The sequence below is a fragment of the Fusarium phalaenopsidis genome, assembly GCF_050370095.1.
Source record: "Fusarium phalaenopsidis strain FUZ10S chromosome Unknown contig_32292, whole genome shotgun sequence".
NCBI classification, from domain to species: domain Eukaryota; kingdom Fungi; phylum Ascomycota; class Sordariomycetes; order Hypocreales; family Nectriaceae; genus Fusarium; species Fusarium phalaenopsidis.
The window spans coordinates 2,553,593-2,579,906 of NW_028145410.1; the positions used below are offsets into that span (position 1 = coordinate 2,553,593).

The 26,314-nt window shown below is 54.4% G+C and overlaps 5 protein-coding genes across 5 annotated transcripts; 2 read left to right on the forward strand and 3 right to left on the reverse strand.

Moving 5' to 3' along the window:
• Positions 1 to 1,368: 1,368 nt before the first annotated feature.
• On the reverse strand, positions 1,369 to 4,190 carry LRP88_05075 (glycoside hydrolase superfamily; the record flags this gene model as incomplete). The annotated part of the gene is made up of 3 exons (XM_083241637.1): positions 1,369 to 3,572; positions 3,632 to 4,079; positions 4,131 to 4,190. The coding sequence occupies 3 exons, from the start codon at positions 4,188 to 4,190 to the stop codon at positions 1,369 to 1,371; spliced, it is 2,712 nt and encodes a 903-aa protein (XP_083102785.1).
• A 3,040-nt stretch (positions 4,191 to 7,230) lies between these two features.
• LRP88_05076 (RmlC-like cupin domain-containing protein) lies at positions 7,231 to 8,088 on the reverse strand (the record flags this gene model as incomplete). The annotated part of the gene is made up of 1 exon (XM_083241638.1): positions 7,231 to 8,088. The coding sequence occupies one exon, from the start codon at positions 8,086 to 8,088 to the stop codon at positions 7,231 to 7,233; it is 858 nt and encodes a 285-aa protein (XP_083102786.1).
• A 2,711-nt stretch (positions 8,089 to 10,799) lies between these two features.
• LRP88_05077 (DUF3433 domain-containing protein) lies at positions 10,800 to 13,533 on the forward strand (the record flags this gene model as incomplete). Its single annotated transcript, XM_083241639.1, has 2 exons — positions 10,800 to 10,842; positions 11,006 to 13,533. 2 exons carry the CDS (start codon positions 10,800 to 10,802, stop codon positions 13,531 to 13,533), a joined length of 2,571 nt encoding a protein of 856 aa, XP_083102787.1.
• A 1,195-nt stretch (positions 13,534 to 14,728) lies between these two features.
• Positions 14,729 to 15,763, reverse strand: LRP88_05078 (uncharacterized protein; the record flags this gene model as incomplete). The annotated part of the gene is made up of 1 exon (XM_083241640.1): positions 14,729 to 15,763. The coding sequence occupies one exon, from the start codon at positions 15,761 to 15,763 to the stop codon at positions 14,729 to 14,731; it is 1,035 nt and encodes a 344-aa protein (XP_083102788.1).
• A 6,370-nt stretch (positions 15,764 to 22,133) lies between these two features.
• On the forward strand, positions 22,134 to 24,918 carry LRP88_05079 (uncharacterized protein; the record flags this gene model as incomplete). Its single annotated transcript, XM_083241641.1, has 2 exons — positions 22,134 to 22,349; positions 22,549 to 24,918. 2 exons carry the CDS (start codon positions 22,134 to 22,136, stop codon positions 24,916 to 24,918), a joined length of 2,586 nt encoding a protein of 861 aa, XP_083102789.1.
• Between the last annotated feature and the right edge of the window lie 1,396 nt (positions 24,919 to 26,314).

The following is a 26,314-nucleotide window of genomic DNA, read 5'->3' on the forward strand; positions in this document are numbered from 1 at the left end:
CTGGGTGGTGTGTTGTCAATGTCAATGCGGACGCGGTGCTTTTGCTTGCGCTGAGAGGAAAATGCAAGATGCAAGATGCAACGACTGGGAGCTCCTTGACAGATGCCGGAGGTGAAGACGAGCGATGGGCGTCTCTTGTTTCAACTTGAACTTCTTGTTGGAGGGGAAAGCGGGATTCATCTGGCCTGGCTTCCTTAGTACACCACCACAGGTACACTACCAACTGGACTCAGCCACTGCGGCCTGCCACCATCCATCCATCATGACAACCGACAGGAACCAACCACAACGCTTGAATTGCCCGAAATCGTTGCCTCGTGTAACTCTCTTTTTTTTCATGCAGTACGTGTCATTCTACGTACGCATCATCACTCTCACTACAGCACCTACTTCACTACATAGGTACTCTGTCGTATACAGCTCCCATATCGTGTCTTCCCCCAATGACGTTTCCAGCCATTCCCAAACCATCCTGGCTGAGCTGCCTGGACAACCAGGGAATTTATTTAATTACCAGCCCAGCCATCAGTCCAGTCCAGCCTGCCAGCCAGCCCACCCTCCAGCACAGAAACATGCCTGACCGGGGGAGGTCGGTAGGTCGGAGGCTAGAGGTGGATGGCCCCCGCCGGAATCCAAGGGGAGACGGGCCGGAAGACCTTGTTCAGCTTAGTCACCCATCGCCATCGCCCGCAATTAACGGCATCATCGGGTGTTCCGTTCTTGACCTGCTCAGTTTCTCAATGATCTGCGCTTTTAAACGCAAAGATCATCCATCCTCCGAACCCCGAATACGCCACTAAAGCCCCTGTAGCGTGAGCCGCTGACGTATCTTCTCTGCCTTGGGAGATGTGCGCTCAAGTAAAACGCTCATCAAACAAGGTGTTTCGTCTCGGATTATTGAACCGCCGATGGTCACCTCAACAACCTCCATACCGGATGGACTGGCTGACTGGCACGACTGGTTACCATGGAAGGCAACCATCCATTGGATTGCAGATGATACCCCTTCTGCTATGCCAGTTGCTGAGCTGAGATTCATTTGGCCCCTGCAAGTATACATCTCAGTTGTTCTAGGCGCCTGCAGCATACACCATTCAGAGCAAGCAAACGATTCGTCACATTAACAGCTATTGGCATTTTGTCCATAAAACCATATACATTTATACATATCTTGTGAAATAACTAATAAGACATGCAATTGGTAAGTAACCTTCAGCAGGTTGATATACGTAAAAGAGCGTGTGTACAATAACTTGACAAAGGCGTAAACAATGAAGCCATTAAGCCCATCAAGACTTTTCTGCCAAGTCTATATACGAGAACAAACATAAGGGTGCATAGATAGGAAAACAAAATGGCCGTTCCACATTACAGAACAAACACCTGGAAAAGGACGGCACCCATCACAGCGGTGAGGCCGGCGACGAGGGAAGAGGCTCCGGCCGTCGCGGGTGTGATGGGGGCATAGTCGGGCTTCTTAGGTGTCGGGGTGTGAACTGCAGTAGGCTGAGGGCAGCCTGGGCCGCTGCAGCCACCAGTAGGAGCAGCGACGCCCGAGGGCTTCTCGGTGACCACAGGCTTGATGGTAGTCTCGAGGGTGGCAGGGGGGACAACAATGTTGGTGTAGACTGTGTAAGAGGCCTTGACGGTTGTCACTTCCTCCTCCTCCTCGGGGACCTCAGGGTGGTAGACCTGGACGGGCTTGGTCTCCTTGGGGGGAACAATAGCGGTGGTCCACGAGGCAACCTCAGTAGTGGGCTTTCCAGCAACGCAGTCGTTAGCACCAGCGGGGCACTCAGTAGGAGTGTAAATCTTGGCCGTGTAGAGGGTCTTGGTCTCGCTGTGGCCGGGAACCTTGGTCGGGACAGGCTGGGGCTTCTCGGTCACAGGGCAGACAGTGGTGTAAACTGGGATAGTCTCGGTGGTGACAGAGCCAACTGGGCAGTTAACAACCTCAGGAGGGCACTTGGTAACGGTGTAGACGCTCGTGGTGTAGACAGTCTTGGTCTCATACTCAGGGGGCACAGCGTACTGAGTAGGAGTGGCCTTGGCGGTAACTGGGCAGACAGTCGTGTACAGAGGGATGGTCTCAGTGGTAACATAGCCACCGGCAGGGCAGTTAACAACCTCAGGGGGGCACTTGGTAACCGTGTAGACCTTGGTGGTGCAGACAGTGCTAGTGGTCATGCTGACAGTCGCAGGGCGGGTGACAGAGGCCTGGCCTTCGGTCGAGCACTTGGTAGTGGTCTGGCCGGGAATCAGGGTCGAGGATCGAGTGGGGTTTCCGTATGTCTGCGTGGCTCCAGTGGTCCAAGTCGTGTTCCAGCCATGGAAGGTGCTGTAAGTCACTGGGAGAGATGTAGGGACGCTCTCAGAGGCAGTGTCAGTGGTCAGGCTAGTATCATCCGTAGTAGAAGCCGTGGCGTCGTCTGTGGTGGTCAAGGTGTTTGGCAGCGTGGTAGGAACGCTCTCGGTCTCGGTCTCAGTCAGAGAGGTCGAGTCAGTGGCCTCAGAAGCAGAAGTCGTAGTGGCCGTGTTGACCTCGGTGCTATCGGTGGAAGCAGTGGAGGCATCAGTAGTAGCAGAAGACTCAGTGGCAGCAGACGAAGTTCCAGTGACGGAGGCGTCGGTGCCAGTTGATGTCTCGGTGGTGCCGGTAGCAGAGTCAGTGGTGGCAGAGCCAGTGGTGGCAGAGTCAGTAGCGGCAGATGAGGTCTCAGTGCTGGAGACTTCGGTACCAGTGGTGGAGGCATCAGTGGTAGCAGTTGAGGAGTCCGTGGCATCGGTGGAGGTCTCAGTCACGGAGCTGGAGGCATCAGTGCTAGCATCGGTGGTAGTTCCGGTGGCGGTCTCAGTGGTCGAGGAAGCATCGGAGGTGGAGGCCTCGGTGGAGGTGGCATCAGTGGAAGTAGCGGTAGTCGAGGCATCAGAAGAGGTGGTGGTCTCAGAGGTTGAGGCATCAGAAGTAGTAGAGGCATCCGAAGTGGTGGTGGAGACATCAGATGTGGTAGTAGTGGCACCGCTAGTAGTCGTGGACTCGGTCGAGGAGGTCTCCGTGGTGGACGAAATCGCACTCGTGGTAGTGGTAGGGATGGGGTCGCATCCATACTCAAGGGCATCAATGGCATGCTGGTTGTAGGTCTTTCCGTCGGCCAATTTGGAAGCACCACGGGTGAGATCCCACAGAGAGAGACCGGCAAAGTGAGGCTTGTCCTTCAACTTGCAGACGAGTTCCTTGAGCGCGTCAGGCTCAAGGTATCCACTGCCGGCAGCGTCCTCGCTGGCGGGCAGTCCAACGTAGATCTTGGCCGACTTGCTGGCTTGGCTATCGTCAACGATGTCCACCCACTTGTCATAGTTCATCCGATCCCAAGACACGTCAGGGTCCTCAATAGCATCGCAGTCGCCGTTGTTGTAGAATTGGATGAAAAGGGCATCAAACTGGGCCTCGTTGATCATCTGCTTCATGTAGAAGTACTCGTCGGAAGTAGGGCACTGGGGAGCAGCAGTGATGATGATGTCGCTCTTGAGTCTTCGGAGCTCATTGATCATGGCGATGTAAGGACCGTTTGCTAAAATCTGTTAGTAACCAGTGTTCGAAACCAAGTACTTGGGGAGTCAGGCTACATACGCAGGGGGTGCTCGATGTCAAAGTCGAAACCATCAATGGCAGGTCGAGTGCTTCCATCGTCGGCATCAAAGGGACGGGGGCCATCCCAGTTCTTGTCATAAGGGCCAAAGGCACTCCAGAGGAAATCGGCAAAGTCGACGCCCTTCTGGTCAGTCGTCACCTTATAATCGCCACCGTCCTCGTTATAGACACCACCGATGCTAAGGAGAACCTTGACACCACGCTCCTGGCAGTAAGGGATGCCCTCCTTGATAGAGTAGCACTCGCTCAGGAGATCTCCTCCGATGTTGTCCTTGTTCTTGTAGGTTCCAGCCCAGCAGTGTCCGGCGAAGTTGGTACCGGGGTAACCAGAGTCTGTGTTCTCCGGGGCTTGGTTAACGAAAGACAGTGTCACATACTCGGGACCGTTGTCACAGTAGCTCTTCAGAGCCTCGTTTCCGAGTTGTCCCTATCGATGTCAGTTACAAACTTCATGTTTCAGTGATGACTGAATACATACCCAGTAACCGTTCAGTCCACCATAGGCCTGGACGAGGCCGGAAGTAAGAGAGAGAGCCATTATGCTTGGAGAATTAGAGTATTAAGTAATAGAGACTGGAATGTGGCCGAAGCCGGTAAAGAGTGTGATGCAGTGATACTGAGATCAAAGAAAGGACGCAAACCAAAGTTTGCAACAAGGCCTAAGACGAGCCGTGTCTAGGATTGACAGAGTCAACAGGTTTGATAGACGACGCAAAGGTAGGAGAGAAAAGGAAAAGGAAAGAAAAAGTCGTTCACCGTGGAGGCGGCGACTAGGAGGGTTTTCCTCCAGACGGCATCTCTCCTCTCCAAGCCCAACCTGCAGTCCGCAGCCATAGCAAGCGGCGGTTTCCTATCTGGGCCATGGCTTGGACCCTACCCGTCAGGCTGACTCCATTCAGAGAGGAGTCTCCCAAGGGAGTTGGATGGGGCGCAACCAGTGCCGCCTCCGCCGCCAAAGCAATCTCCGACTTGGAGCGGCGGGTGCGAACAGCCTCATGCAGACTTCTGCAGGCACAGTGATAGAACCACAGGCTGCAGCTGCTGCCATGTTCAGGAACAGGCTTAGCGTTAGAATGATGGTGGCGAGAGACTATTGGAGCAGGGGGCGTATAAGCCGCGTAGCCGGGGCGCCAAGGTGAGAATGGGGGACGACGACAAGGTGGATGGTGAAGTTGGCCGCCAATTTGCGAGCAAGTGGTGTCATGCCCAGTGAGGAGGGTAGAGATATGGGAAATGGGACAGGCAGGAAACTGGAGATTTCCATCTTGGCGAGGGAGGTGATTCCCATCCTTGGACGCTTGGGACAACGCTTGAGGCCTTTTCGGACACAAGGTGACGTCGGTTATGGGCATTGTGACAGAGGCTGTAAGCGAAGCCCGTAGGGCTCGGGTATTTTCTCGAACATGTTCCGAGAATGAGACAATTCGACTCCTGGAGAATGGGTGTCTCGGTTGTGGCTTCAAGCTTCAACAGCTGAAGGCCATCTCATCTCTTAGTGAACACCAGTTGCTGACACGGCGGTCAAGGCTCCGTTCTCTTGAGCTGAGCCCCCAAGTGCGAGGCGGACTCAATAGCCTCGCGCCGTTGGGTCCTCTAGTCTTCCTCTCCCAACTGGAGCTGTGATGAAAAGTCGAGACAGTTGCAACAGCGATTGGTAAGACCGAGTCGCTGGACATGACCCCTACTGCACGTGGGGCCACGGGATGTGGGATGAAGGAAGCCACAGCGGCTCGTGCGCTAGTCCCTGAGCTAGCAGCTCCTACGTCTTCCACCGCCCAATGCCATGTTGTAACGGCCTCTATCACGCGCCGTAGGGCTAAACTGTTAGCGGAGATGGTGGGCTAGAATCGCCAGGTGGAAGAAGAGCAGGCTGGCTGATTTCCCCTTCTGGACGGAGTTCTTCAGTATCATCCTTGATGATATGGCTCGTGCAGGACGGAGTGACATTTAGACGGGATTTGCAACGTTCGGGACTGTTCTTGAGCGCATCATTCCCCTCCCCTAATGCTTGATGTTCTGTGTAAGTTGGTTGCCAACGTCAATATCAACCCCTGACTGAACCACCCACCACGTCTCATTTGCGCGGCCAGGCAGCCTGCCCCCTTGGGTGGTGAGCGCGTCCCAGTTAGGATATTGCCGATCCGGGGTCCTTCCCTGCTCTGGATCGTCATTTTCTCGCTTTCTTCCGGATCGCCAATCGACTCCACGGGCTGCTCTGTGTCCGTCACTGTCACTCTGACTGTCACTCAAGCCTGACACCATCATGAGTCTCTTGCTGCGCCGCGGTTAGTGCTCGGTCGGTCTGACAAGCAAACCCCTTGCCCGGGCCGCCAAACCGTAGGATTCTGTAAAGCAGGGGAAAGGGGACGCGTGGGCTTTGTCGCTTTTCTTCTTTCCCGCCTCCGGTGCCAGCCTCTACCTATAGTCTGACAATCGCCTCCACCACCAACCAACGCCGTCGTCGGGCGTGAATCCACTCTTTGGTGAATGGCTTCGGCTAGCTTCTGGAAATGAGCACTCTTCCATTTCTCATTTTTCGCTGTACTCTTGCGGTAGTTCGAATAGTTGGGAAATGGTTGTCCCGGCCATCTGGGCCTTGGCACAACACCATCTCTACTCATTGACAGCGGAGGTTTTCTCCCATCACACCGTCTCGCGCCAAAGTTGACCAAAGTCGACGGGTTACCCTTGGCGGTTAGGCGTCGACGTTCTGCCAAGCTTTACCCCTGGCGAACCTTTATCTCCTCGCCCGGTGTTGCCAGACAGATTGAGTGCTTTTTCGATACAGGCTTTCGCCCTCTCCGGTTTACACCCGGATCTTGTTTCTTCTTGTCATGATTTCTTTCAGGTAACCTTTCTTTTATTAGACTTGTGGCTGCCTCTCGAAATTTCTTCTCCTACAAGCCAATTTTACTGCCGTTTCACCTCACTCACCATAGCTTTGTCCTGGACTCGCAAACCTCACGTCCGCTATCACATTCGGTTTTCAACTCGACCAACGCTGCGACAGCACGGGCAATCACATGGCAGCACCACTAAGGACCTTCCAGGGTAGGTAATCCATGGGTCCCACGAGTTCTCAGGCACCTCTGGCTTCTGACAGGCTGAGGTACGAGCTGGAATCTAAGCGATCACGCCAAGCCGGACGTAAACCGGCCTTTACATGTGCCCTGACTCTGGGGTGACATCTCTTCAACCAAACATCATGCAACCCCAAAGTCATGCTCGTCTTCAACTGGTGGACTTTTGCTGAGCAATTTGGCTTGCATCGATATCTCTAGATTTATTACTCGACATCCATTTACTGCTTGCCGCTTACTGTGGATGAATCCATCGGTATGGTTACAGTTATCAATCTCATCTGTGTTGCAAGGATGGAATGGCACGGTTTGACGAGGGCGCACAAAGGACAAGAAAGAAAAATGGACCAGAAGATTCGTTACAAGACTCTATATTTTCATTACACTCGTTTACGCTAAGTACATTTAGACGCGCTCATCAAACGCCAGTCCTTTCCCCAATGCTGCAGGTGCAGCAACGGCCCGATTCGGACGGATCTTGTTGCCGACGTCTTGCCTCTAAGCAGTATCCAAAACGATAACCTCTGCATCGGCGCTTCCAATGCTCTCCACAGAAAGCTTGTCGCCGGCGTTGATACCCTCAATAAAGGCGCCGTCGCCCTCCGAAAGCTCAGCATCCTCCCGGCCGTCAAGTCGGATCTTAGCGTTTCCTCCCTTGGTCATAGGCAAGTGCACATAGACCTTTCTCTTTGTCTCCTGGGTGGCCCCTCCTCCAACCGTCCACTCAAAGGTCTTGCTGGGCTCGATGATGCCGGCAGACATGACAAAGTCGGCGTGGATGGGGATGGTGTCGGGGAGGACGGCCTCGGCGTCCTTCTCCTGCTGGGCAGTTGCTTCTTCGCCTCCCTTGAGAGGGCTCAGGATGTTGACGAAACCGAGTCTCTTGGACTCCTCGCTAAAGTGGCGGGTGTGGTATCTGGGGGTCAGGCCACGCTTCCAGGGGATGGCCCAGATCTGGAGAAAGTGAACGGTGTCTGACTTGTGCTCGTTCATCTCCGAGTGGGCAATACCAGTTCCTCCAGTGGTGAATTGAACATCGCCGCGGTGCATGCGATAAAACTTGTCCGACTGGCCTCCCTCCTTGCCCTTGGCAAGCATTGAGTCTCGGTGTGTAAGCTCTCCACCGAGGATGTAGCTGAAGATCTCAAAGTCGCGATGAGGATGTGTGGGGAAACCCGAGTTGGCCTTGACCCGGTCCTCGTTCAGGACGCGGAGAGAGCCAAAGTGAGAGAATCTCGGGTCATACCAGTCGGCGAAGGAGAAGCTGTGGTATGTGTTGAGCCAGCCATGGTCGGAGTGACCCCTGGTGCTGGAGCGGTGGGGGGTGATCTTGGCTTGGCGGAGAGACTTGGACATGTTCTTGGCTGCGTTGATCATTTGATTCTCAGAAAGAGTCGTGTTTGTAGAAGTGTTTGGGTAGATAATGTTTGTTGTGAGTTGCTTGATGTTTGAGAGGTAGTTTGCTGGTGAGTAGATGATGATGAGGATGGAAATTGTAGCGACGAAAACCGCAACTGAGGGACTGAAGCGAGACATATATAGACGATTTGGACGAACTCTCGAGAACGTGCCTGCAGGAGGATGAGTTCAATTCACGATGATTGCCAACGCTGACGAGATACAGCTAAAGCATGTCGGCAGTTTAATCGACTTTGTCATTATTGTTCATCCTGCGTAAGCAGGCCTCGGATTGGCCAATTCGAGATCTTGGGAAGGTGTGGGGTAGGAGTTTGGGTGATTACTCAAGCTGACAAAAAACGACAAAGCGAAAGATTTGCTATCTGCACGGTCACGTGATGCAGATCAGCGAATCCGAGTTCTTTGAGATGCCCGCGCAGCTGAAAGATGGGAGACTTGGTTGGCCAGCGTCAACTCTAATGCAGAGTCCTCAATGAACAGCGAACCAAACGTCCAGATTTTGGCATTGAACAGAGCTTATTGAAATTATGTAAGTATTCTTCATATGCTATTTTACCTACCTACCTCCCTATTCTGCTAAGCTATGATCTGTAGCTCAAGCCAAAGTGAGTTGGTGATTGGTTGAGCATGTGATCCTCCCAGCACTCCTCAGAGCTCGTGTCTCAGCGCCATCAGGTGGCTAAAGTCAATTCAATGCTTTGACACGGCGCACAGAGCATCATGAAATATTTTAATAAAGCCATGACGTGAGGCAGGTTCTACGCGACACGCGACCCTCTTAAACCCCAAGACCAAGAGGCTGGCTTCGAAAGTTGAAGGCGACGGTGGCCCAAGCCAACCATGCGACCAACGGAACTCCTTGATCATCTCGTCCAGCCACCACCTCCGTCTCACCATCCTAGGAGTCATCGAGGGGGAAGAAACGTCAGGATCATATACTATCTGGCCCGTTTGTACGGTCACCAATCGGCACACGACCCAAAGACCTGGGTGACCCGAAACGCGACCTGACCTTGTTTGAGCATCATGACGCAGAAGCCCGCCGCCTTGCGCAGCCAGATCCCAGACCTGAGCCTTGTCGTTCCCAGCCTCTTGGGAGCTGAGACGATGCCATTAGAGTCCCGACCGGCATCATCCCAGTGTATTTTCCCTTGGTCCTGGACTCAAGGTCGCGCGTACCTTGCATGAGGAGGCCGGCGTGCAGAGAGTTGCGGCTCGCGCCCTTGCATATAAGCGGGTTTGTTGACGATCATGGAGCTTGGAGCTGGGCAGGCTGTGTTAGCCCCGGAGAACTCCTAGATGCCTTGTCACGAGGAACCTGAATTTCAGCCCAATTAGTGATTGAACGGTTTTTTTCTTGGCCGAGATGTTGAGCTTTGATGAACATGTAAGCGCCATATCGTGTTCCATCCAGCCTTCTATTGCCAGACGCTATTGCCGACTCGAAATTATCACCATTGACGTTGCATGCCCGGAGCAACACAGAGAAAAGACCCTGAAAAAGCGCAACTTTGAAACGCCTCACACTCGGCGATGATGCTGTCCTCTATTGATCGGGGGTTGCGCTGAAGCCAATATCTAAAAATGAAGGTGTTGCCGAAGAGGAGGTTGGTATATGTCTCAACCCCCTGCAACCCAACACCCAAGCTTTTCACCAAGGAGGGAGCGCTTGTCTGTTAGCCCGTCAATCGGATCCCTTGCTTTTCGGGGCAACCTGAGCTGGAGCCCAGGGCTAGAAGCTCCAGGGAAAAAATTACAGGGCGAAAAGGAGCCAAGGTTGCCTGCACTCGTTGTCGGTGTCACACACGTGTCACGTCTGTGAAAGGTCGGAATCTGCAGCGAGGTGGTTATCACATGCGGGAGGTGGTTAAGCGAGCAAATAATTCGTTTGTGCAGCTTCTTTGAGCTGCAAACAGCTTCATGGCAGAGGAACAACAAAGATATTAAAGCAGCTAACAGACACTGTAATAATAGCCAGCGAATAAATGCACACGACAATTTGCAGTGACTCCCGTTCTCTCCAGTGTCCCTCAAGATGGTGGGACGGCTCAGGCGTAATGGATGGGGACCGTCTTGAAGCTCCCGGCGGCCCGGTCGAGCTTGTCCCGTTCAGGCTTAGCGGCACTTAAACGCTCGCCTTACCAGGTGACAACTCAGCAGTGCAAGGTAAGGTGCTACCGTACAAACCTAAGCATCGTCCGAGCCCGACGAAAAGAATTCTCTCTTCTTCATCTCAAATTTCCCTCCTCTCTTTGTGTTTCCGAGAGAAAGGAGCAGACTGAGATCTCTCATCTCAAAAGCATCCGTGCTTCGCAGCTGGTTTTTGCGCTCTCGTCGTAAGTCATCGGTTCCTTGCTTTCTCGCTCTGACCAGGATCACCCACCCCCCACCCAAAACTAAAACCGTCCCCAGGCCGTCATTGGTGGGGTGCCGGTGGCTGGTGATGGCCTCCCAAGTTCCCAACCTCTCTCTTCGCAACCCAGCCTCGCGCCAAAGATCCCTCATAGTCCAACCATATCCCATTCTTCTCTAGTTTCTTACCATGCTGTCTCTCTTCGCCATCTGTTCCGTGCAACCAATTGGTCGACTTGAGCGCGTGTGTGTGAGTGGAGTGGCAGTTGGCTAACATCCCTCCCAACTTGATCAGAATGAATTCGCAAAACTTCAACTTCGACCTTCCTGAAGCTCGTCGTATGTAACCGTCTTTCACACACCATCACCTGCACAATCCGCACTTACCACCTTTACCTGCATCCTCACAGACACCATCACTGCCTACACCATCACCCGCACTACACCAACTACACTTAACTGGCCTCGTCTGTCGGTTTCACTGACGGGTGCGCCCACATAGGTCAAGGCCCGCCGAAGCTGTCTCCTGCGCAGACTCCTGGCGACGACGACGATCAGTCCTCTCAGCCGATCCTGCGGCCATACTATGATCTTAGGCACCGTCCGGGACAACCCTCGACCAACACCAACCGTTCATCAATATCGACACAGCCCGCTGGTCTCTTCTTCGCCCCCTCACCTCCTTCATTAGGAACAAAGGTTTCGGCATCAACAGCTGAGATCTACGGTCCCGAGCGACTCTTTGGCTCAGCCCTGCCTGGAGCGTTTGCGGCCCCTACACCACCGACACAGACACAGCGCACAGTTCCTCCCGGCGCCGTTCGCTTCGACGAGGCGCAATTAACCATGTTCGCCGCCCAGAGCGATCCTCGCATGGAGAGCATTAAGGACGAGCTCACCATTGCCGCTGGAAAGGTCACACCTGGTGTCGATGACACGCCCTACATTCAATATGCTTTGGATGCCCTCACTCGCGAACGAGGCGGCCCCGCGGCCGTCCACTTCCCATCCGGCTCATCAAACGACTTTTACGATGAGGACGAAGACTACCCGCAACCTGAAAGAATGCCTGAAAATATGGGTTATCCCGCCTTGCCGGTCCCGCAGCCCGCCTACGTCGAGGACCGACTCCCAGAGCCGGTTGAGACACGGGCGCCTCTGCTGGAGGAGAGCCCCGGTACCGTGGTCCACCATGATGTGCCGTCCACGCCCGAGGAAACACCAACAACACCCTCTAGCCCGCCCTCCGAGCCTGATCAATATGTTCAGCGCGAAAAGCAGAGGCCCAGATCTATCCCAATTGACCGAGCCCATCCTGCTCTCGACTACAAGCCTGCCATTCTCCGCCCAATCTCCATGATCATCTTGGTGCTTCTATGCCTGCTCATGATCACCGCCCTCATCTTCTGCGCTGTTTACTCTGCGAAGGACTCTGGGTTCACACCCTACCCCGGAAGCATCTACAGCGGTCAATATTTCTTGTTCCGCATCTTGCCTCAGATCTTCTCGGCCATCATCCTCCTTTACGCACAAGCCGTCGTCTCAGCTTCGATGCGCATGCTCCCATTCACGGCCATGGCCGATGCGGAGCCCAGCGTCCGATATCTGGCGCTGTTCCGAAGACTGTACCCCAAGACCTTCCTACTGCCCTCATTTACGGGCCCTTGGCAGTTTCAGCTGTTCAGTGTCTGCACCTGGCTTGCCAACTTTACCATTCCTCTCATGAGCACTGCTTTCACGTGCATCTACAAGGATCAAGATTGGATCTGGGCTGCAGTGCAGGGCGTCGTCTGGACCCTTGTCACTCTGTACATCTTGCTATTGGTGGCCACCATCATCTTGATGATGTTTTGGCTTAACAAGTGGACGGGACTCATGTGGGATGTCCGCTCGCTGGGCCATCTCCTCCCCCTGCTGAGCCAAAGCAACACAACTCAGAGCTATGAGGGTGTTGATGTCGTTCAGCGAAGTACCCTCTTCCAGGCTCAGCTTCGAGACCGACATCTCGACAGACTTGGATACTGGCAGATGGATGGCCAGGGCGGTGGCATGTGGTACGGCATCGGATACGTGGGTGAGGATGCGCAGGCTGGAAGGGCATCGTATAGTGTCCTGCCCAAGAAGGCCAGCTACAACATTTCACCTGCATCATCCCGCGATGACCTGGAGGCCGAGGCCCGTTATGCCCACTACCGGTACCTGCCTATCGCCCTGCGCACTCCTGTCATTCTGGGCTCGGTTGCCTTCATGACACTTGTCATTGTGGCCATTCTCGTCGTCTCGTTTTTGCCCGAGACCAGACTGGACCAGGGATACTTCCCTCATCTCACTGCGCGACCTGGAAGCGGAGCCTTCTCGGCCGCCAACTTTGTCTACGCATTTATCCCCTCCCTCCTGGGCATGTTTATGTTTCTGCTCTTCCAGAGCCTGGACCATGCGCTGCGTGTCCACCAGCCCTGGGCGGATCTATCCAAGCCTGCTGGCGCCATCGCCTCGAGGTCTCTCCTCGCTGACTACCCCGTGTGCCTCCCTATTCAGTGCACCTTGAAGGCCCTTCGAAACGGCCACTGGCGAGTCGCCGTTACCTCTCTGATGTCCGTCCTCTTCATCTTTATTCCCATCCTCGCTGGCGGCCTCTTCATGGCCCTCACCAATTTCCGCGGACAGGTCAAGATGTTCCCCAACATGCCTGTCTTTGGCGTTCTACTCGCCTTCCTATTCCTCTACCTCGGCACCCTGTCTCTCATGCTGCCGGGCCGCCAGGCCCTCCGCATACCACACCCTGTTGACTGCCTCGCCGAGCTCATCGCCCTTTGCACCGCCGATGAGACCGTCCATGACTCAGCCTTCTTGGCCGTCCAGGACACGGCAGACCTCGAGGCCCGACTCGGCCTTGACCGCGCCGACTCTCGTGAGCAGTCACATTGGTTCTTCGGCGTCGCCGCAGGCCGCGATGAGCGACGGCTGAGCGTCCGACCTATGAAAAAATTCACGGAGAAGAGATCGAGATCCACGAGATCTACGCGATGATGCTCATATATGCATGATCATGATATGATGCTGTAATGTCTTGCACCGAAGTAATGCTGCGACTGAAAGTTATTTGACGACACGAAATGGGAGGTGTAATATGGTTGCTGTTTTGGTTGTTTTAGTTTTACCTTGCGTGTGCTTTTGGTTGTTTGTTTTGAGCGTTGCTTTACTCACGTTGCATTGTTTTGGCGTTTGGCAAAGAAGGGAAACAAATGGCTCACACGTTGGTTTATCTGACCTTATATATGTCGACGATTGTATGTCTGACTTTGCGGGTTTGTTTTTTTCTGCTTGCAAGGGAAGGGATGATGATGAACTGGAATGTCAATGTTGTTATTACTACCGAGTTGGGCAGCAAAAGATTTCGTCCTCGAGGAAAAAGTTATGAAAGGGATGGCTGGGTCAGAGCTAGACGAGCAAGAAGAAATGAGATATGATGGATGTTTTGATCCAATACAAGCCTCTGCGTGGTTGGTAACAAGTTCGCTTCTGTATCGCGTGACACTCGAATCCTGCTTCGAGGTGAGTGATAAGAGCTGAGTTATTATTATGGTTGCAAGCTTCTGTGTGGTTGGGTGAGACACTGACAACCGTATGAAGGCATTCATAAACAAACAAAGAGGAGCACACGACATTGACAGAAGAACAAATTGAATTTGTTGGACGTCATCCTGGAACTATCTCGGCAACTAAAACTGGGTTGTGATATCGTACAGGGCTCCGCGCCAGGAATGCTCTCTCATCAAAGCCTTCTCATCCCTTCACAACGGCGTCTCCCACGCCCATTGTTTTGCAATCCAATGGCCCCCAACTGTCTCAATCCTTCCTCATGGCATGTGAAATGTTATAGCTCTTCAGAGCTAAACCCAGAAAAAAACAAAGAAAAATAAACAAAGGGGCGGCTTCCTCGCCGCTTCTCATCACCCGATTTGGGTGGTTTCCGGAACTCCTTGCTAGCTTCCCATTTTGGCGTTGCTTCTTATACAGAGGTCATTGTATTTAGTAAAATGGTCGTCGCGTCTGATAACGTCTTACAACATGGTGGAAATATTCCATTCCACTCAAACTCGTGACAGAAAAGGAAAAAGAAAAGAGTATGGTGCTGTTGTGCCGTTGGTTGGGTCGTCGAGACAATGTAGTTGGTATCAAGAAAACAAAGAAACATGACAATAAAAAAAGAAAGGGCGGAATGTCATCCTCTGCTGCGTCGTCCTAGCATCCGCCCAATCACGTCGCCTCCTTGACGTTTACGCGGTGATGATGGTGCTGTCCGGTGACCAGTCTTCCGTTGGTCACTCGCGGATCGACGGTGGAACCAGAACGAGCGGCCTCCATGAGATTCCGATTCGGAATCTGAATCATCATACTCGAATACCGAGTGGGGCTCGGCGTCGGCCTCCGGCTGTGGCTCTGGCGGAAGCGGCCGGAGACAGGGGACCGATGTCTTTGTGTGCATGAGGGGAGCTGTATGCAGAGCATCTGCCAGGACGAGATGCGGAGCGGAGTGGCTTGCCCGTGCTTCAGTAAAGGACTCGGTCTCTGCGGGGGTTGAAATCCGAATCTCTAGAGACGTCGTCGGGCGATGCGCCTTTGGTGTGGCGGACCGGGACAAATTCGTCTGGTGGCATGGGTCTGGAGATGTCGAGAAGTGGGCAACAAGCGGTGAGTTTTGCAGCGACCGGAAAGGGCACACATCGTCGTCTGGACGAGGGGGTCGCTGTGGTTTTTCTTTTGTTGATCGCGAGCATTGCCACGAGGGCACAAGCGATGTGCTCCGGGGTGGGAGTGGAAGCGGCTTCGGGAAGGGCGAGTAGGTCGCCGCCGGCTTTCGGTTTCGGGGCCGAGGGCTGTCAGGGAGGGGCCATGCGGGGACGCGGCGCTCCTCTGCTTGCCTTCGTCTCTGCTGGGGGGAGGGTATCAATGCAGGATACTGCTTTCGAGGGTGAAGCTCGAGGTTGTCCGTCTTGCTGGGAAGCCAGAAGCTGTCCCATAGCTCGGCGCCGTGGGCATGGTACTGGTAGTCGTCGTCCAGGGAGACTTCCGAGTCGGTCGGATCATCGATCAGGCCCGGGGCAGAGGCGTCGGACCCCAGGGAGGCCCGGTCGTTGGAGAAGCGATCTCGTCCATACTGCGAGAGGCGTTCGGGATACTGAGGATACGAGTAGTTGGTGACAGGATAGTATTTGGAAACGAGCCTGAGGTCAGCTAGCTTGCTAGAGCGCTCCATGGTGGATCGTCAGACTGGCAGCATGAAATTAACTTGCAACAATATTGGTATCAGAGTGAACAACCCAGGGATACGGACGGGCATGATATACAAATAAATGGACGAGCAGGACTGTCAAAAGACGTTTGAGACATGGCCGTGGAGCCACCACACCCACTCGAGGCGTTGCATGTGTCTGTGTTGATCAAGCATCCCCCTTGAGCTGGAGGGGCATTCCTGCATGGAGGGGGCGACTAAGCCCGGCCATCCCTCCCGTCAGACACCGTCAGATGCTGTCAGACAGCTCCGGTATTTGCGTCTTGTCCAAGGGCTTGGGCCTCTAGGCCCTGGTATGCAGCCGCGATTCGTCCCTTGCGTCTTGCTTCCGGCTGTCAAATTTTTTCCCATCTTGCAGCACAGTCGGACGAGTCTTCTGCAGCTTCATGTCTCTTTGCTTTGCTGCGATTGCTGTGGCCTGTTTGACAGGTGACGCCAAGTCCTGTGGATATGCAGCTCCCGCAGGAAGAAGCAATGTGAGATAATGGTTCGGATAGGTGAATTGGCTCTGTCCGCGAAAAGGAAGCATATTGAGAGACGCGACGGGGGAATGGCCATACTCGAAGAAACAAGCAAAAGGGCTCGTGGACACACGCAACTGCACTTGACTCGCGCGTGTGCTAGCACTGAGGGTCTTCTGGGAGGCAATGGTATGCTCCGCTGGCATCCAGACGGCCTCGAGTAGCGCTGGCTCCGTCCTGCTCAGCAGTTCCGTCACGGCCAGACTCGCTAGCGTCTCCATCCAACCAGCCGTCGCGACATCTCGTCGGATTGAATCAGCTCGTTCCCAAGTGATCGGATCCATAGCCCCAGGTCGAGACACCCAAGGCCAACGGGGCTCATTCTCTGGGGAATGACGCCGAGTTAGCTAGCGATCAGCGGCGAGGCTGGCACACACAAGGCTCCTAATCAGCGACACCCCGAGCGGTTGACTCTCGAGTTGGTGGCAGGGACCGTGGTCTCCCCGAGATGAGTTGCTCGCACGGGCTGCCGCCGTGCCATGTCGTCAATGCCGTCACGGCCGGTGGTGAACACGGGCGGGGATACAGTCGGTCCCTCTCGAAAGCTGAAGATGCTCGGTCGGCCGGACTCTGAGCGAGGCATTAAGCCCCAGGTTCAATGCCAACCCTAACCAGCTTGGCCACGGGTAGAGCTCGCCGACGCTGGTACGGCAGCTGCCGACTACCTCGAGTGTCAAGACATCCTCCCTGCTTGGCGCAGCCTCGAGACAGGAGAACTGCGTGGCTTCTGGGTGGAGGCGTGAGACACTGTCTTTGATAGCATGGACTGCATGTGCAAGGCGCTGAGCAGGTAAATATTGTGGACTTTTTTCCGCGGCAACGCTCTTGGTGGGTGGGAGAAAACGTTCAATTTCTCTGTCCCATTAGCCGGCGACTCCGCACGACTCTGGACGCGGAAGAGAGGCTCGGATTGTAAGCATCATGGTATTCAGAAAAGGGAAGCAATGTTTTGGTGAGTGTTTGGCGAGGTATGTGGTTGTAGGAGAAGAGTTTGCAGCTCACGATAGGCAAGGAGAGGTCCGAGCACTTGACGGCAGCTGCAAGCTTGGCTCAAAGAGGTAGGGTAGCATTGCCCTGCGTGTGCCTTTCCTGTCGGTTTGACCAACGAACATGCAAAAATATGACAAGTGCCGGACGGATCTGACCATTCATCCCTGGCTTGGATCGGATCTCAAGTTGGGCTTGTCAACTACATACGCATCAGCTGGCAGATCTATGTTGCTAGCACATAGGCTAACACAAGACGCAGGGTACCATCCATCTCTCAACAGCTTCCTCTTCTCCCTTGACATGGATAGCTTTCCCCGCATCCGACTGTTTACACCATGAACCTGAGCTCCGTGCGCCTGCCGATGAGGCGTCGAGTCCCTTGCTCAGCCGTCGGAAGCAGGCTTGGAGACTTTGGACCGTTCTGGGCAGTTCCGGGCCCCTCGCCTCAACGTTTTGGTCTGCACATGTCTCGAAGATCTGTGACAGGTCTTCAACTTCGATGCCAGGACCAGGGGCTTGCAGCACTTGGCAGGTCAATCACAAGCTTCCCGTGGATCCTTCATCGACGATCGTGGGAGCCTCGTCCTGCCCTTGCACCACAGGCGGGGTATCAGTCCTGACGTCAAAGCCGCTGTGTGACGGTTGAGGAGCGGAATGACGATGGCGCTCCACGGAGGCAGTTTGTGGCTATCTGGTTGCGCATCGTGTATCGCGTATCACATAGTTGGGATCGAGTAACTGGCACATAGCCGTTTCATGGTTGGCATCGTGTCTGCGACCCGGCTGGGGTTGAAGCGTGCTGGCATCGTGCAGTGTGTAGCCTTCAGATCCATCCATCGCGGGGAAGAGGGCACGTTGCCGGGTCGAGATCTTGAGGGTTAGCCCTGAGGCTTCCCTTTGAGCGTCCAGTCCTATTTGTGGTATTTTCTCGTGTTCTAGTACGTGCCTCTGATCGGATTTGCCGTGTAGGGCAGGACCCTATCGAAATCTTGCCCTGACAAGGCCTCTCAGATGCCAATATCAGGGGACTTTCAGGGTGCGGCGATCTCAACCGTCTCCCTGCCACGTTGCACACAAACGGGTTGCGCCATGGCCCTCCCGTCGATCTCCATTAGGCGACCATCTCGGACGTACCTACCAATATGCTAAATGTAGTAGCTTACGGCCAGCGTCTCTGCCGGAGTAACTTGTCCGCCCTTGGCCTCTACTGGGAGGCATTTGCCAGGGAGTGTGGTTGTGGTGTGACTAGAACATTAAACTACCGCTCAAGGCGCTCTCCCTATGATTTTTAAACAGTTATTTCAACTATTCCAACTCCCCAGTTTTGTATTGTACCAGCGCTCGAAGTCTCAGCGTGTGTCTCGCGATCTTCACAAGGCGCGCGCTACCCTACGGCGCGACATGACGCACCCGATGAAATGCTTGAGGATGTTATTTTGAACCTGTGTGTGGAAATTTGAAGTTCTGATGGGCGAATTAGCATACGTTTAGCATTGATCTCAGCCCGTCAGCTTATGTTCATATGTAGAACAAACTTTTGGTCGATCTCATCGTGCCTCAACCGATCTCCGATGTTTGGGCATAGAATCTCAGCCACAACACACTCATCTTTGGAAATTCAATGCAATCCTGCCATCCATAGAGTATCCAAACCGTCAAGGAGCAGACGACGACCCATCGATATCGAAATAGCTCCAAAGCAGATGACATCCATTCATTGCACGGCTTCTTACTTGGACACAAGCAAGTAACATCTTTATTGAGGCAGACAGTTTGCAAAGACAAAGGGTTGTGCAAGAGGCGAACTTGATACCGCCATGTTTAAAACGTGAACATGCGATTCGCATAACTCAGTAAACCATAGGGGTTCAGCATAATCACATCAACATTTACCCATGTTGGCCTGACCAAAGTATTGGATGTTCCGCGAGCAGCGGCACGTGCTCCCGCGACAAAACCACTCGTTGGGATGGCCCCGTGTTTCATTCGCTTTTTGCGTGTCCGAAACACCTCACAGTATCCGTAAATCAGCCACAGGGGAAGCCCTCCAGCTTCCGCCTGGCAGCTAAGATTTGACCTGCGAGATCCCTGTCTTCAAACCGCGTCTTGCCAGGACCGGAAATGTGCAATATCGACGATGCTCAAAGGATCAAGGGTCCCCCCCAGCATTATGCGAGATACCCGCGGGGCGGCTGTCAGGGACATGAGAAAAAACGAGTACGCATGACCAGGGTATGGACAATGGGCGTCTAGAAAATCGCCTGAGAGTTGATGCTTGAGAGACGCGACCTGACATTTGGTGGTTGCGCGATCCGAAACTTGGGCCACGAGCTTACTGGTCTAGGACGAGATGGAGATGGGAAACGGCGCCGTTGATTGGGGGACCCGACGACGGGGCGTGCCGTGGCTCCCGCCCCCTCCAAGCTATTAAAGTTGGTGTGTGTGGCTTGCTTGTCGTCTTTGAGAGATCGTCAAGCTCGAGCTGGGTGATCCAGCAACGACAAGGCAAAGCCATCGGAACATGGAGATTCGCCGGTGGCATTGGCGCTCAAGTCCAAGACCCCGTCCTTGAACGAGAAGCAAGTGTCAGACAACCGCAACCGACGCGGTTCCGGACGGGTCCTCTTCCCGCCAGAGCCACGACTCAGCGTCGTACTCGGCCCCGTCCCAGTCCCCAATTCGCTCAAGTCAACCGGTTGCTCGGTGCTGTGGGGCATAGAAGCCCTTTTTAGGGGGAAGAAGAAGACCAGACGAGGGGGGGCTGGGCGATGGCCAGGGCTGGGGATCAGATCCGGGACCGGGGGGACAGCGGTGGTGACGAGCGAAGACAAGCTCTAGCGCCGTTAGTAGCAAGATGGTTCATCTGGGATGGAGGTCATCACGTCCCCGCGACGGGGGTCAAGAAATAAACGAGGCGCAGGGACGGCAAAGAAGGTCTAACTCACTCGAATGTCACCAGTAAATTTAGACAAAATATACTAAAATAGTAAAAGAGATATTCTCATAAAAGCTGCTACTCTAGATAACCGTTATTTATCATTTGATTATTCCTAGTATACTCATCAACGTCCATTTTAACCGATGATAAGCCCAATGCCTTTGTACTGATGTCTCGTTTTTCCCCCTCGACCCGCCCTGTCCTGGCTTTTCTCTGCCAATGGGACTGGCCGCCTCGTCTTTTCAGGCGTGGATTCCCCAGCGCCTGGGTCGTCGTACGTACCACGGCCAACTTGCACCCTCAACCCTGCCCTCAGGGGCGATTGAGATGAAGAAACCGGCCAAAGATGGCCTATGCGTAGCTTCGGCGCGTGTGAAATGTGGTCGAAGCTCCCAAACATGCTGCGACGCGGCGTCTCGACATGAAAGGAGACCTAGGTCCGCAATCTGCCCACGCGCGCAGTCGTGTGATGAAGGTTGAGGACCGAGGTCAGAGCTGAGAAGAGAGGAGAGAGCTCCAGTCCTTGCGCCTGTGTATGAGATGAGATGGACAGCCCAGGGCAGTCCAATTTGTCTGCCAACAGCACCAGCTCCTCTCAGCTCTGAGCTCCCAGAGCTTGCTTTCTCAGCTTCAAACTCGAGGCGCCCACGCAGCAAATGCCAGTGCCATTGAGGAGACGGGTGGCCGGGTCAGACGCCAGACGTCCGTCCCGAGACAAGACCCGACGATGGTAAATTAGAGCGTTTCGGCAAAAGCATCCAAGCCGAGTTTTCGACTTTTGGCCGTGCCGTCTTTGTTGTACTTGTTTCAAGACGGATCAGCGCATCGCATCAATGACGCTGCTCACAAAGGAAGCATTGTATCGGGAAAAGGGAGAGGGGGAGGGCGGTTCAACTCGACCACGCACATGCGCTTAAAGAGATGGACAACGCATCCATCGCCTTAGTTCATGCCATCGCATCACCTTGGTCATGACTGACTGACCCAGCAGGGCGACGAGACTCGAAGGCTTGGCCCAGAGCTAATTCATCAGCAGGGCTACTGGCGAGAGAAAGCTTGGGACCGGGCAGCCAGCTAGCTAATGCCCGCCCCATGGCTCCATCATCCCCCCGGTCAAAGCGGCCAGAGCTTGCTTTGCTACCTTAGCTACTCTTCCTTGTGTGTGCCTTGATCGACTCCCTTGAAAACCTGGCGTAATTAAGTCATCAGAGTAGGGCCGGCCGAGGGAGGAGCGCTCCAGTTCAACGTCAGGTCGCAAGTGTGCTGTGCTGTGCCCCCTTCTCTCTCCTCCACCTCAACCTATCTTCCCTCTCCCAACGCATTCATACCTTACCATGACCTGTCGTCGACTGTGATGGTGATATCTCGACGCAGGCGTGGATACTCAGAGTCACAGCTTCGCCATTGGGCTGCGAGCATGTTTGCTTTGTGCGTCCCCATCGTTCCCAGCCGCTTGATTACCTCCCTCTGCAGCTCGACGAGTTGCGCATAACGGATTCGCGACGCGCCCTGGCCGGTGACAATCCAGATCGAAGACGGAGCCTATCCGAGAGGACGGCACTTTGCACAGCGTTGCGTCGCAAAGGACCTCTTGTTACAGCGAATCAGCCACAAGTCGTCTCCTAACTTGCGATTCAAGTCTTTGCGCGCAGGAAAAGCCTGCGAACAGGCGGCCTGGTGGCAGGCCCGATCTCAGCTGAAGCGATTGCGCGCATAGAGTATCGCTACGCTACGCTGCGCCTTAACAAACGAAACGGGGCTATCGAATGAAGCAATTGACCAATTGATCAGCCATCTCTGTCTCTCCTGCTGGCTGGGAATTTCGCATCTCGCGTCGTGTGCGCGTGTGTGTGCGTGGTCTGAGTGCTTGCAGATTGTCTAGCCTCTGTCCGCTCCTGGCTCTTTACGAGGGCGTCTCTCACTGGACGCGGCCCTCTACAACTGGGCCTGGCCTGGCGTTGGCGGCCACTTTACTGGCACCCGACACGACCAGCGAGCAAGCACCGGCAGCACCACCAACCTCCCCAATTTTTTGGGCTCCCGGCCACCAACTTTTTTTGACATCACCAGGGGACCCTCCATCCGATCCCAGCTTTCATCGGTTGATGTCCGTCCTTTTCTACTCTCTAAAAACAAGCACATTCCAGTCAGGCCATTCAACCTTTTGGCTTGTCTCGAGTAGAGCCGAACTAACCTGAGACTTTTGGTCGTCATCCCGAGACCAATCTCTCCTGTCGGCCTCACATCGTCCGTCTTTCTCTAATCAGGCCCAACTGCAGTTGCAGTAACAACGCATCAAGGGCCTCCCCCACACCACCATCACCGCACCTCACCACTCGCAACAAATCGCCTGGTCCAATCCTCCACCGCAACCACCAGCGCCCGCTGGTGAAACCTTCGCCTTGTCGAACAACTCGCTCTCCTCGCACACTCCAAAACCTCGTCCTTCCAGCGCCGCAGACGTGTCGAGAATACGCCCCTCGTCTGCGACTAACGACCGCCACGACCTTAACGCGCCCACGACCCCTACCCAGCAACAGCAACGCCAGCAGTCAACCGTCTCCAGACCGCTGCTAATCCAGACTCCGGACCCTGTCGAGCGACTTTCTACGCCGTCCTCGCAACCACGAAGCCTTCGCCGAACTCCCAAATTCGAGGCACCTCCGAGCCCTGCCCCTGAGTCTCGCAAAGTCCATCTCGCCGCCGCCTCGATTGGCTTCGCGCCCAAGGCGACCCTCGCGGCCGTCAACGACTTGCCTGAGAATCACCCAACTGTGTTGGGTCTCATCCCGCTCCACTCGGTGCCCCAACAAGCTCCCCGTCGCCGGCGACGGCTCTCGCAGGATCTGACCGAAGATCCCGACGAGGTGTCTTCAGAACATCCTCAATCCCCTCCGAGACAAAAGACTCCTTCTGTAACTGCAGACCGCCCCGACCCACACCCCGTGGTCCGCATCTCCAAGCACACCCACAGCGCCATCCTCTTTGCCCTCGAGGAGGCGCTGCGCAACCCCAACCCCTTCACTCCAGATCTTGAAGAGGAATCCGCAAGCATGGCCGACCTCATGGTTGCTGGAGGTGTGCCTCCTACTTCCAATGGCAAGCCTGCCGCTTCTTTCCGTCCCACTGCCGGTCCTGGTCAGACGAGCTCGCCCTCTGGCATCAGAGGCCCGAGGATGATCATGCAGGAGCGTGCTGCCAGAGAGGCGCGACAACGCGCCGAAGCAGAGCAGCAGCAGCGCGAGAGGGCTGAACAAGAAGCGCGCATCCTAGAGCAGGCACGGAGAGCAGAAGAGCAGCGTAGAACTGCTGGCGTTGCTGCTGGGCAGGTTAGTGGCGCCGAAGCGCGTGAGCCCGTCAACCCTCAGCGACAGGCGCAAGTCGCCCCCGAAACCACCACAGCCCGAGCAAGGGCATCTACTACTTCCCAAGTACCAACCGCACGACATGGGCGCTCAGCTTCCGCCGCCCAGGTACCTCCTCAGACCTACACAGGCCCAGCAACCACAGCACAGCCTGTCTTTGCCGCACCAGGTGCCGACGGCGGAGCCCAGACAGCTGCCGGCGGTGCTAGCGGCTCAAAACCGCGCAATTCGTTCCCTCATGCCTTTGAGCGCTGGGAGACATTGTCTGCTCATTGGGAGGGTCTCACTAGTTATTGGATCCGAAAACTTGAGCAGAACAAGGACGAGTTGAACCGCGACCCTCTTAACCAGCAGCTCGCTCGTCAGGTGACGGATCTATCTGCCGCTGGCGCGAACCTCTTCCATGCTGTCGTCGAGCTGCAGCGTCTACGCGCGAGCTCTGAGCGCAAGTTCCAGCGCTGGTTCTTTGAGACACGAGCTGACTTGGAGCGCGCACAAGAAGTTAACGCCCTCCTAGAGGCTGCCTTGGAACAGGAGAGACGCGGCCGAGCCGACGCCATCCGAGAGGCTGTTGAGAACGAACGAGGAACCTCAAAGGCCCAGAAGCAGCTCACCGAAATGCGAAAAGAGCTTTCCATATCCAAGGAGGAGGCACGACGAGCATGGGAGGAGCTGGGACGACGAGAACAAGAGGAACGGGACAGAACTCTTTCTCTGCAGTCAGGACAGCCTACCATTGTGGGAGGCGTCCAGGTCGTGCCCATGACTCAAGGTCCCAGCCGATCTCGAGGTCAAGCCGCCTATCAGACTGAATATGGACAGGGCTACCCGCCTGAAGTGACAGCATCTCCACAAGGCCAGCCTCCTGTGACTGCCGGCGGTGAGGGATACCTTCAGCCCGTCCCGCCAGGTAGCAGCGGTGGCTATCAGGCGCCAGTGTCAGAGGGTGGTTACAGCGAAGGTGAGTACGTCATTGATGCCAATGGGAACTTCATTTTGGATGCCCAAGGCAACAAGATTCCTTTCGCTGCACCACCCTCGACGTATTCGGATTCTGATCCTGAAGCAGAAGAGTATGAGACGCCTGCCACCACCAACCCACCAAGTGGTAAACAAGAGTCTCCCTCAACTTCTGCAGGTGGCGGTCAATGGACTGGCACATACTCGGATCCTCAGGACTATTCTGGCCAAGGTTACGGCGCCCCCGGCTGGGAGACAGTTCCTCGACATCACCACCCCACGAGGCTGAGCGATGTCATGGAAGAGGAAGATGAGCGTAGCCGGGCCAGCACAAGTCGCGTTTAGGAGTCGGACTAACCAGGAGTCCCGTTGATACAAAAAAGGAAAAACCTCAGGGCCAAAGTATATACACATCCCTTTCCAGACGCGAACATAATTACATCGGGACCACAGCGGCCTCGCCTCAGCTCCAGGCTTGGGGCACCAAACAACAACTCTTCAACAAACCGAAAAAGGGAGAAGAGCCGCCGCTGTTGGGTACGACTAGTTCAGCTACAGTTTTGTCTGTTTTGTCAGAGTACCGTTGCATAGCATTGGCATCGTTTACGGCCTTGATTTACACCCGCACTAATGGAAATTCGGTTCACCGGCCATGTTTTGATATTTGTATACCGGAACGGAGGAGCTCCATAGACCAAGTTTGCATTTAGAAGGTCTATACCATTTCGGATCCTCTTCCCGCGGCCTTGCCTATCTGTGGCATTCATTACCTGCCTATCGACCATGTCCATGCATCTGATACTCTACCTCTCACGACGAGGTAGAGTTGTCGAATCATTCATTGTACCAAACCACACACATCGCCACGAATTACTACCGGGGGGGATTCAGTCAGCTGAGGCGGGAGAAATAACCCAGTAGATGCGGTCTCTGTGCACCTTGACCGCTTCTTGTCGAGACTGGCACACAAAACTACACACCATCACTACTCCCAAGGGACGGGCATTCGGAATTGAAACACAACTTGTACGGTATCACCACCGGCGGAAAGATGCCGGGGCAGCGGAGTTGAGGGAATGCCGGACGGAGTACAGGGCGCGGAGGGGGAATTTGGGAGTTTTGTTGTCATTTGTTTTCCTCGTTCTTCTTTTTTCGCGCATGAGGTCCTAATATCATTAGACGGCACCCGGTGTTTGAGGGCCGGATTCGCATGGGCTAGAGTACAGAGTCAATGTAAAATTTCTGTGTATTGATTGACATTAACAAGCCTTTGTCTGTTCAGTTGATGTTTGTGACGATCCTTGAAGATTATATGCTTTGCCCAAGTTCAGGTTTGTTTGCCTTCGTCTTTTGATGTCTTCTAGATTCTGAACTGTGGGACATGGTTCCATAGTAGACTGCTCGCAATACTTAAAACTAGCCTCATAGAAAGCACAAAATAGGGTAATGATAGCCGCTTATTGTGCAACAATGTTAGGGCTCTGTTATGACTATAATCTCTTATGAGAACCTTCAGGATATTACGTTTATATCAGTTGCTTTAATACAGGGTACCTTGAAGTAAGTTATACAAAGACCCTCCTTACCGGGTACGTTGTCTTGTGCTCTATTAAATAGATGGCGATGTCCTAGAGGGCTTCATACTACACGGGACCTTCTTATACAGACGCCGACAGCATCGCATAGAAACTGACTGAACAACACCAATCCCATCGTGCGCTCTGGCAACGGCCTTGATTGA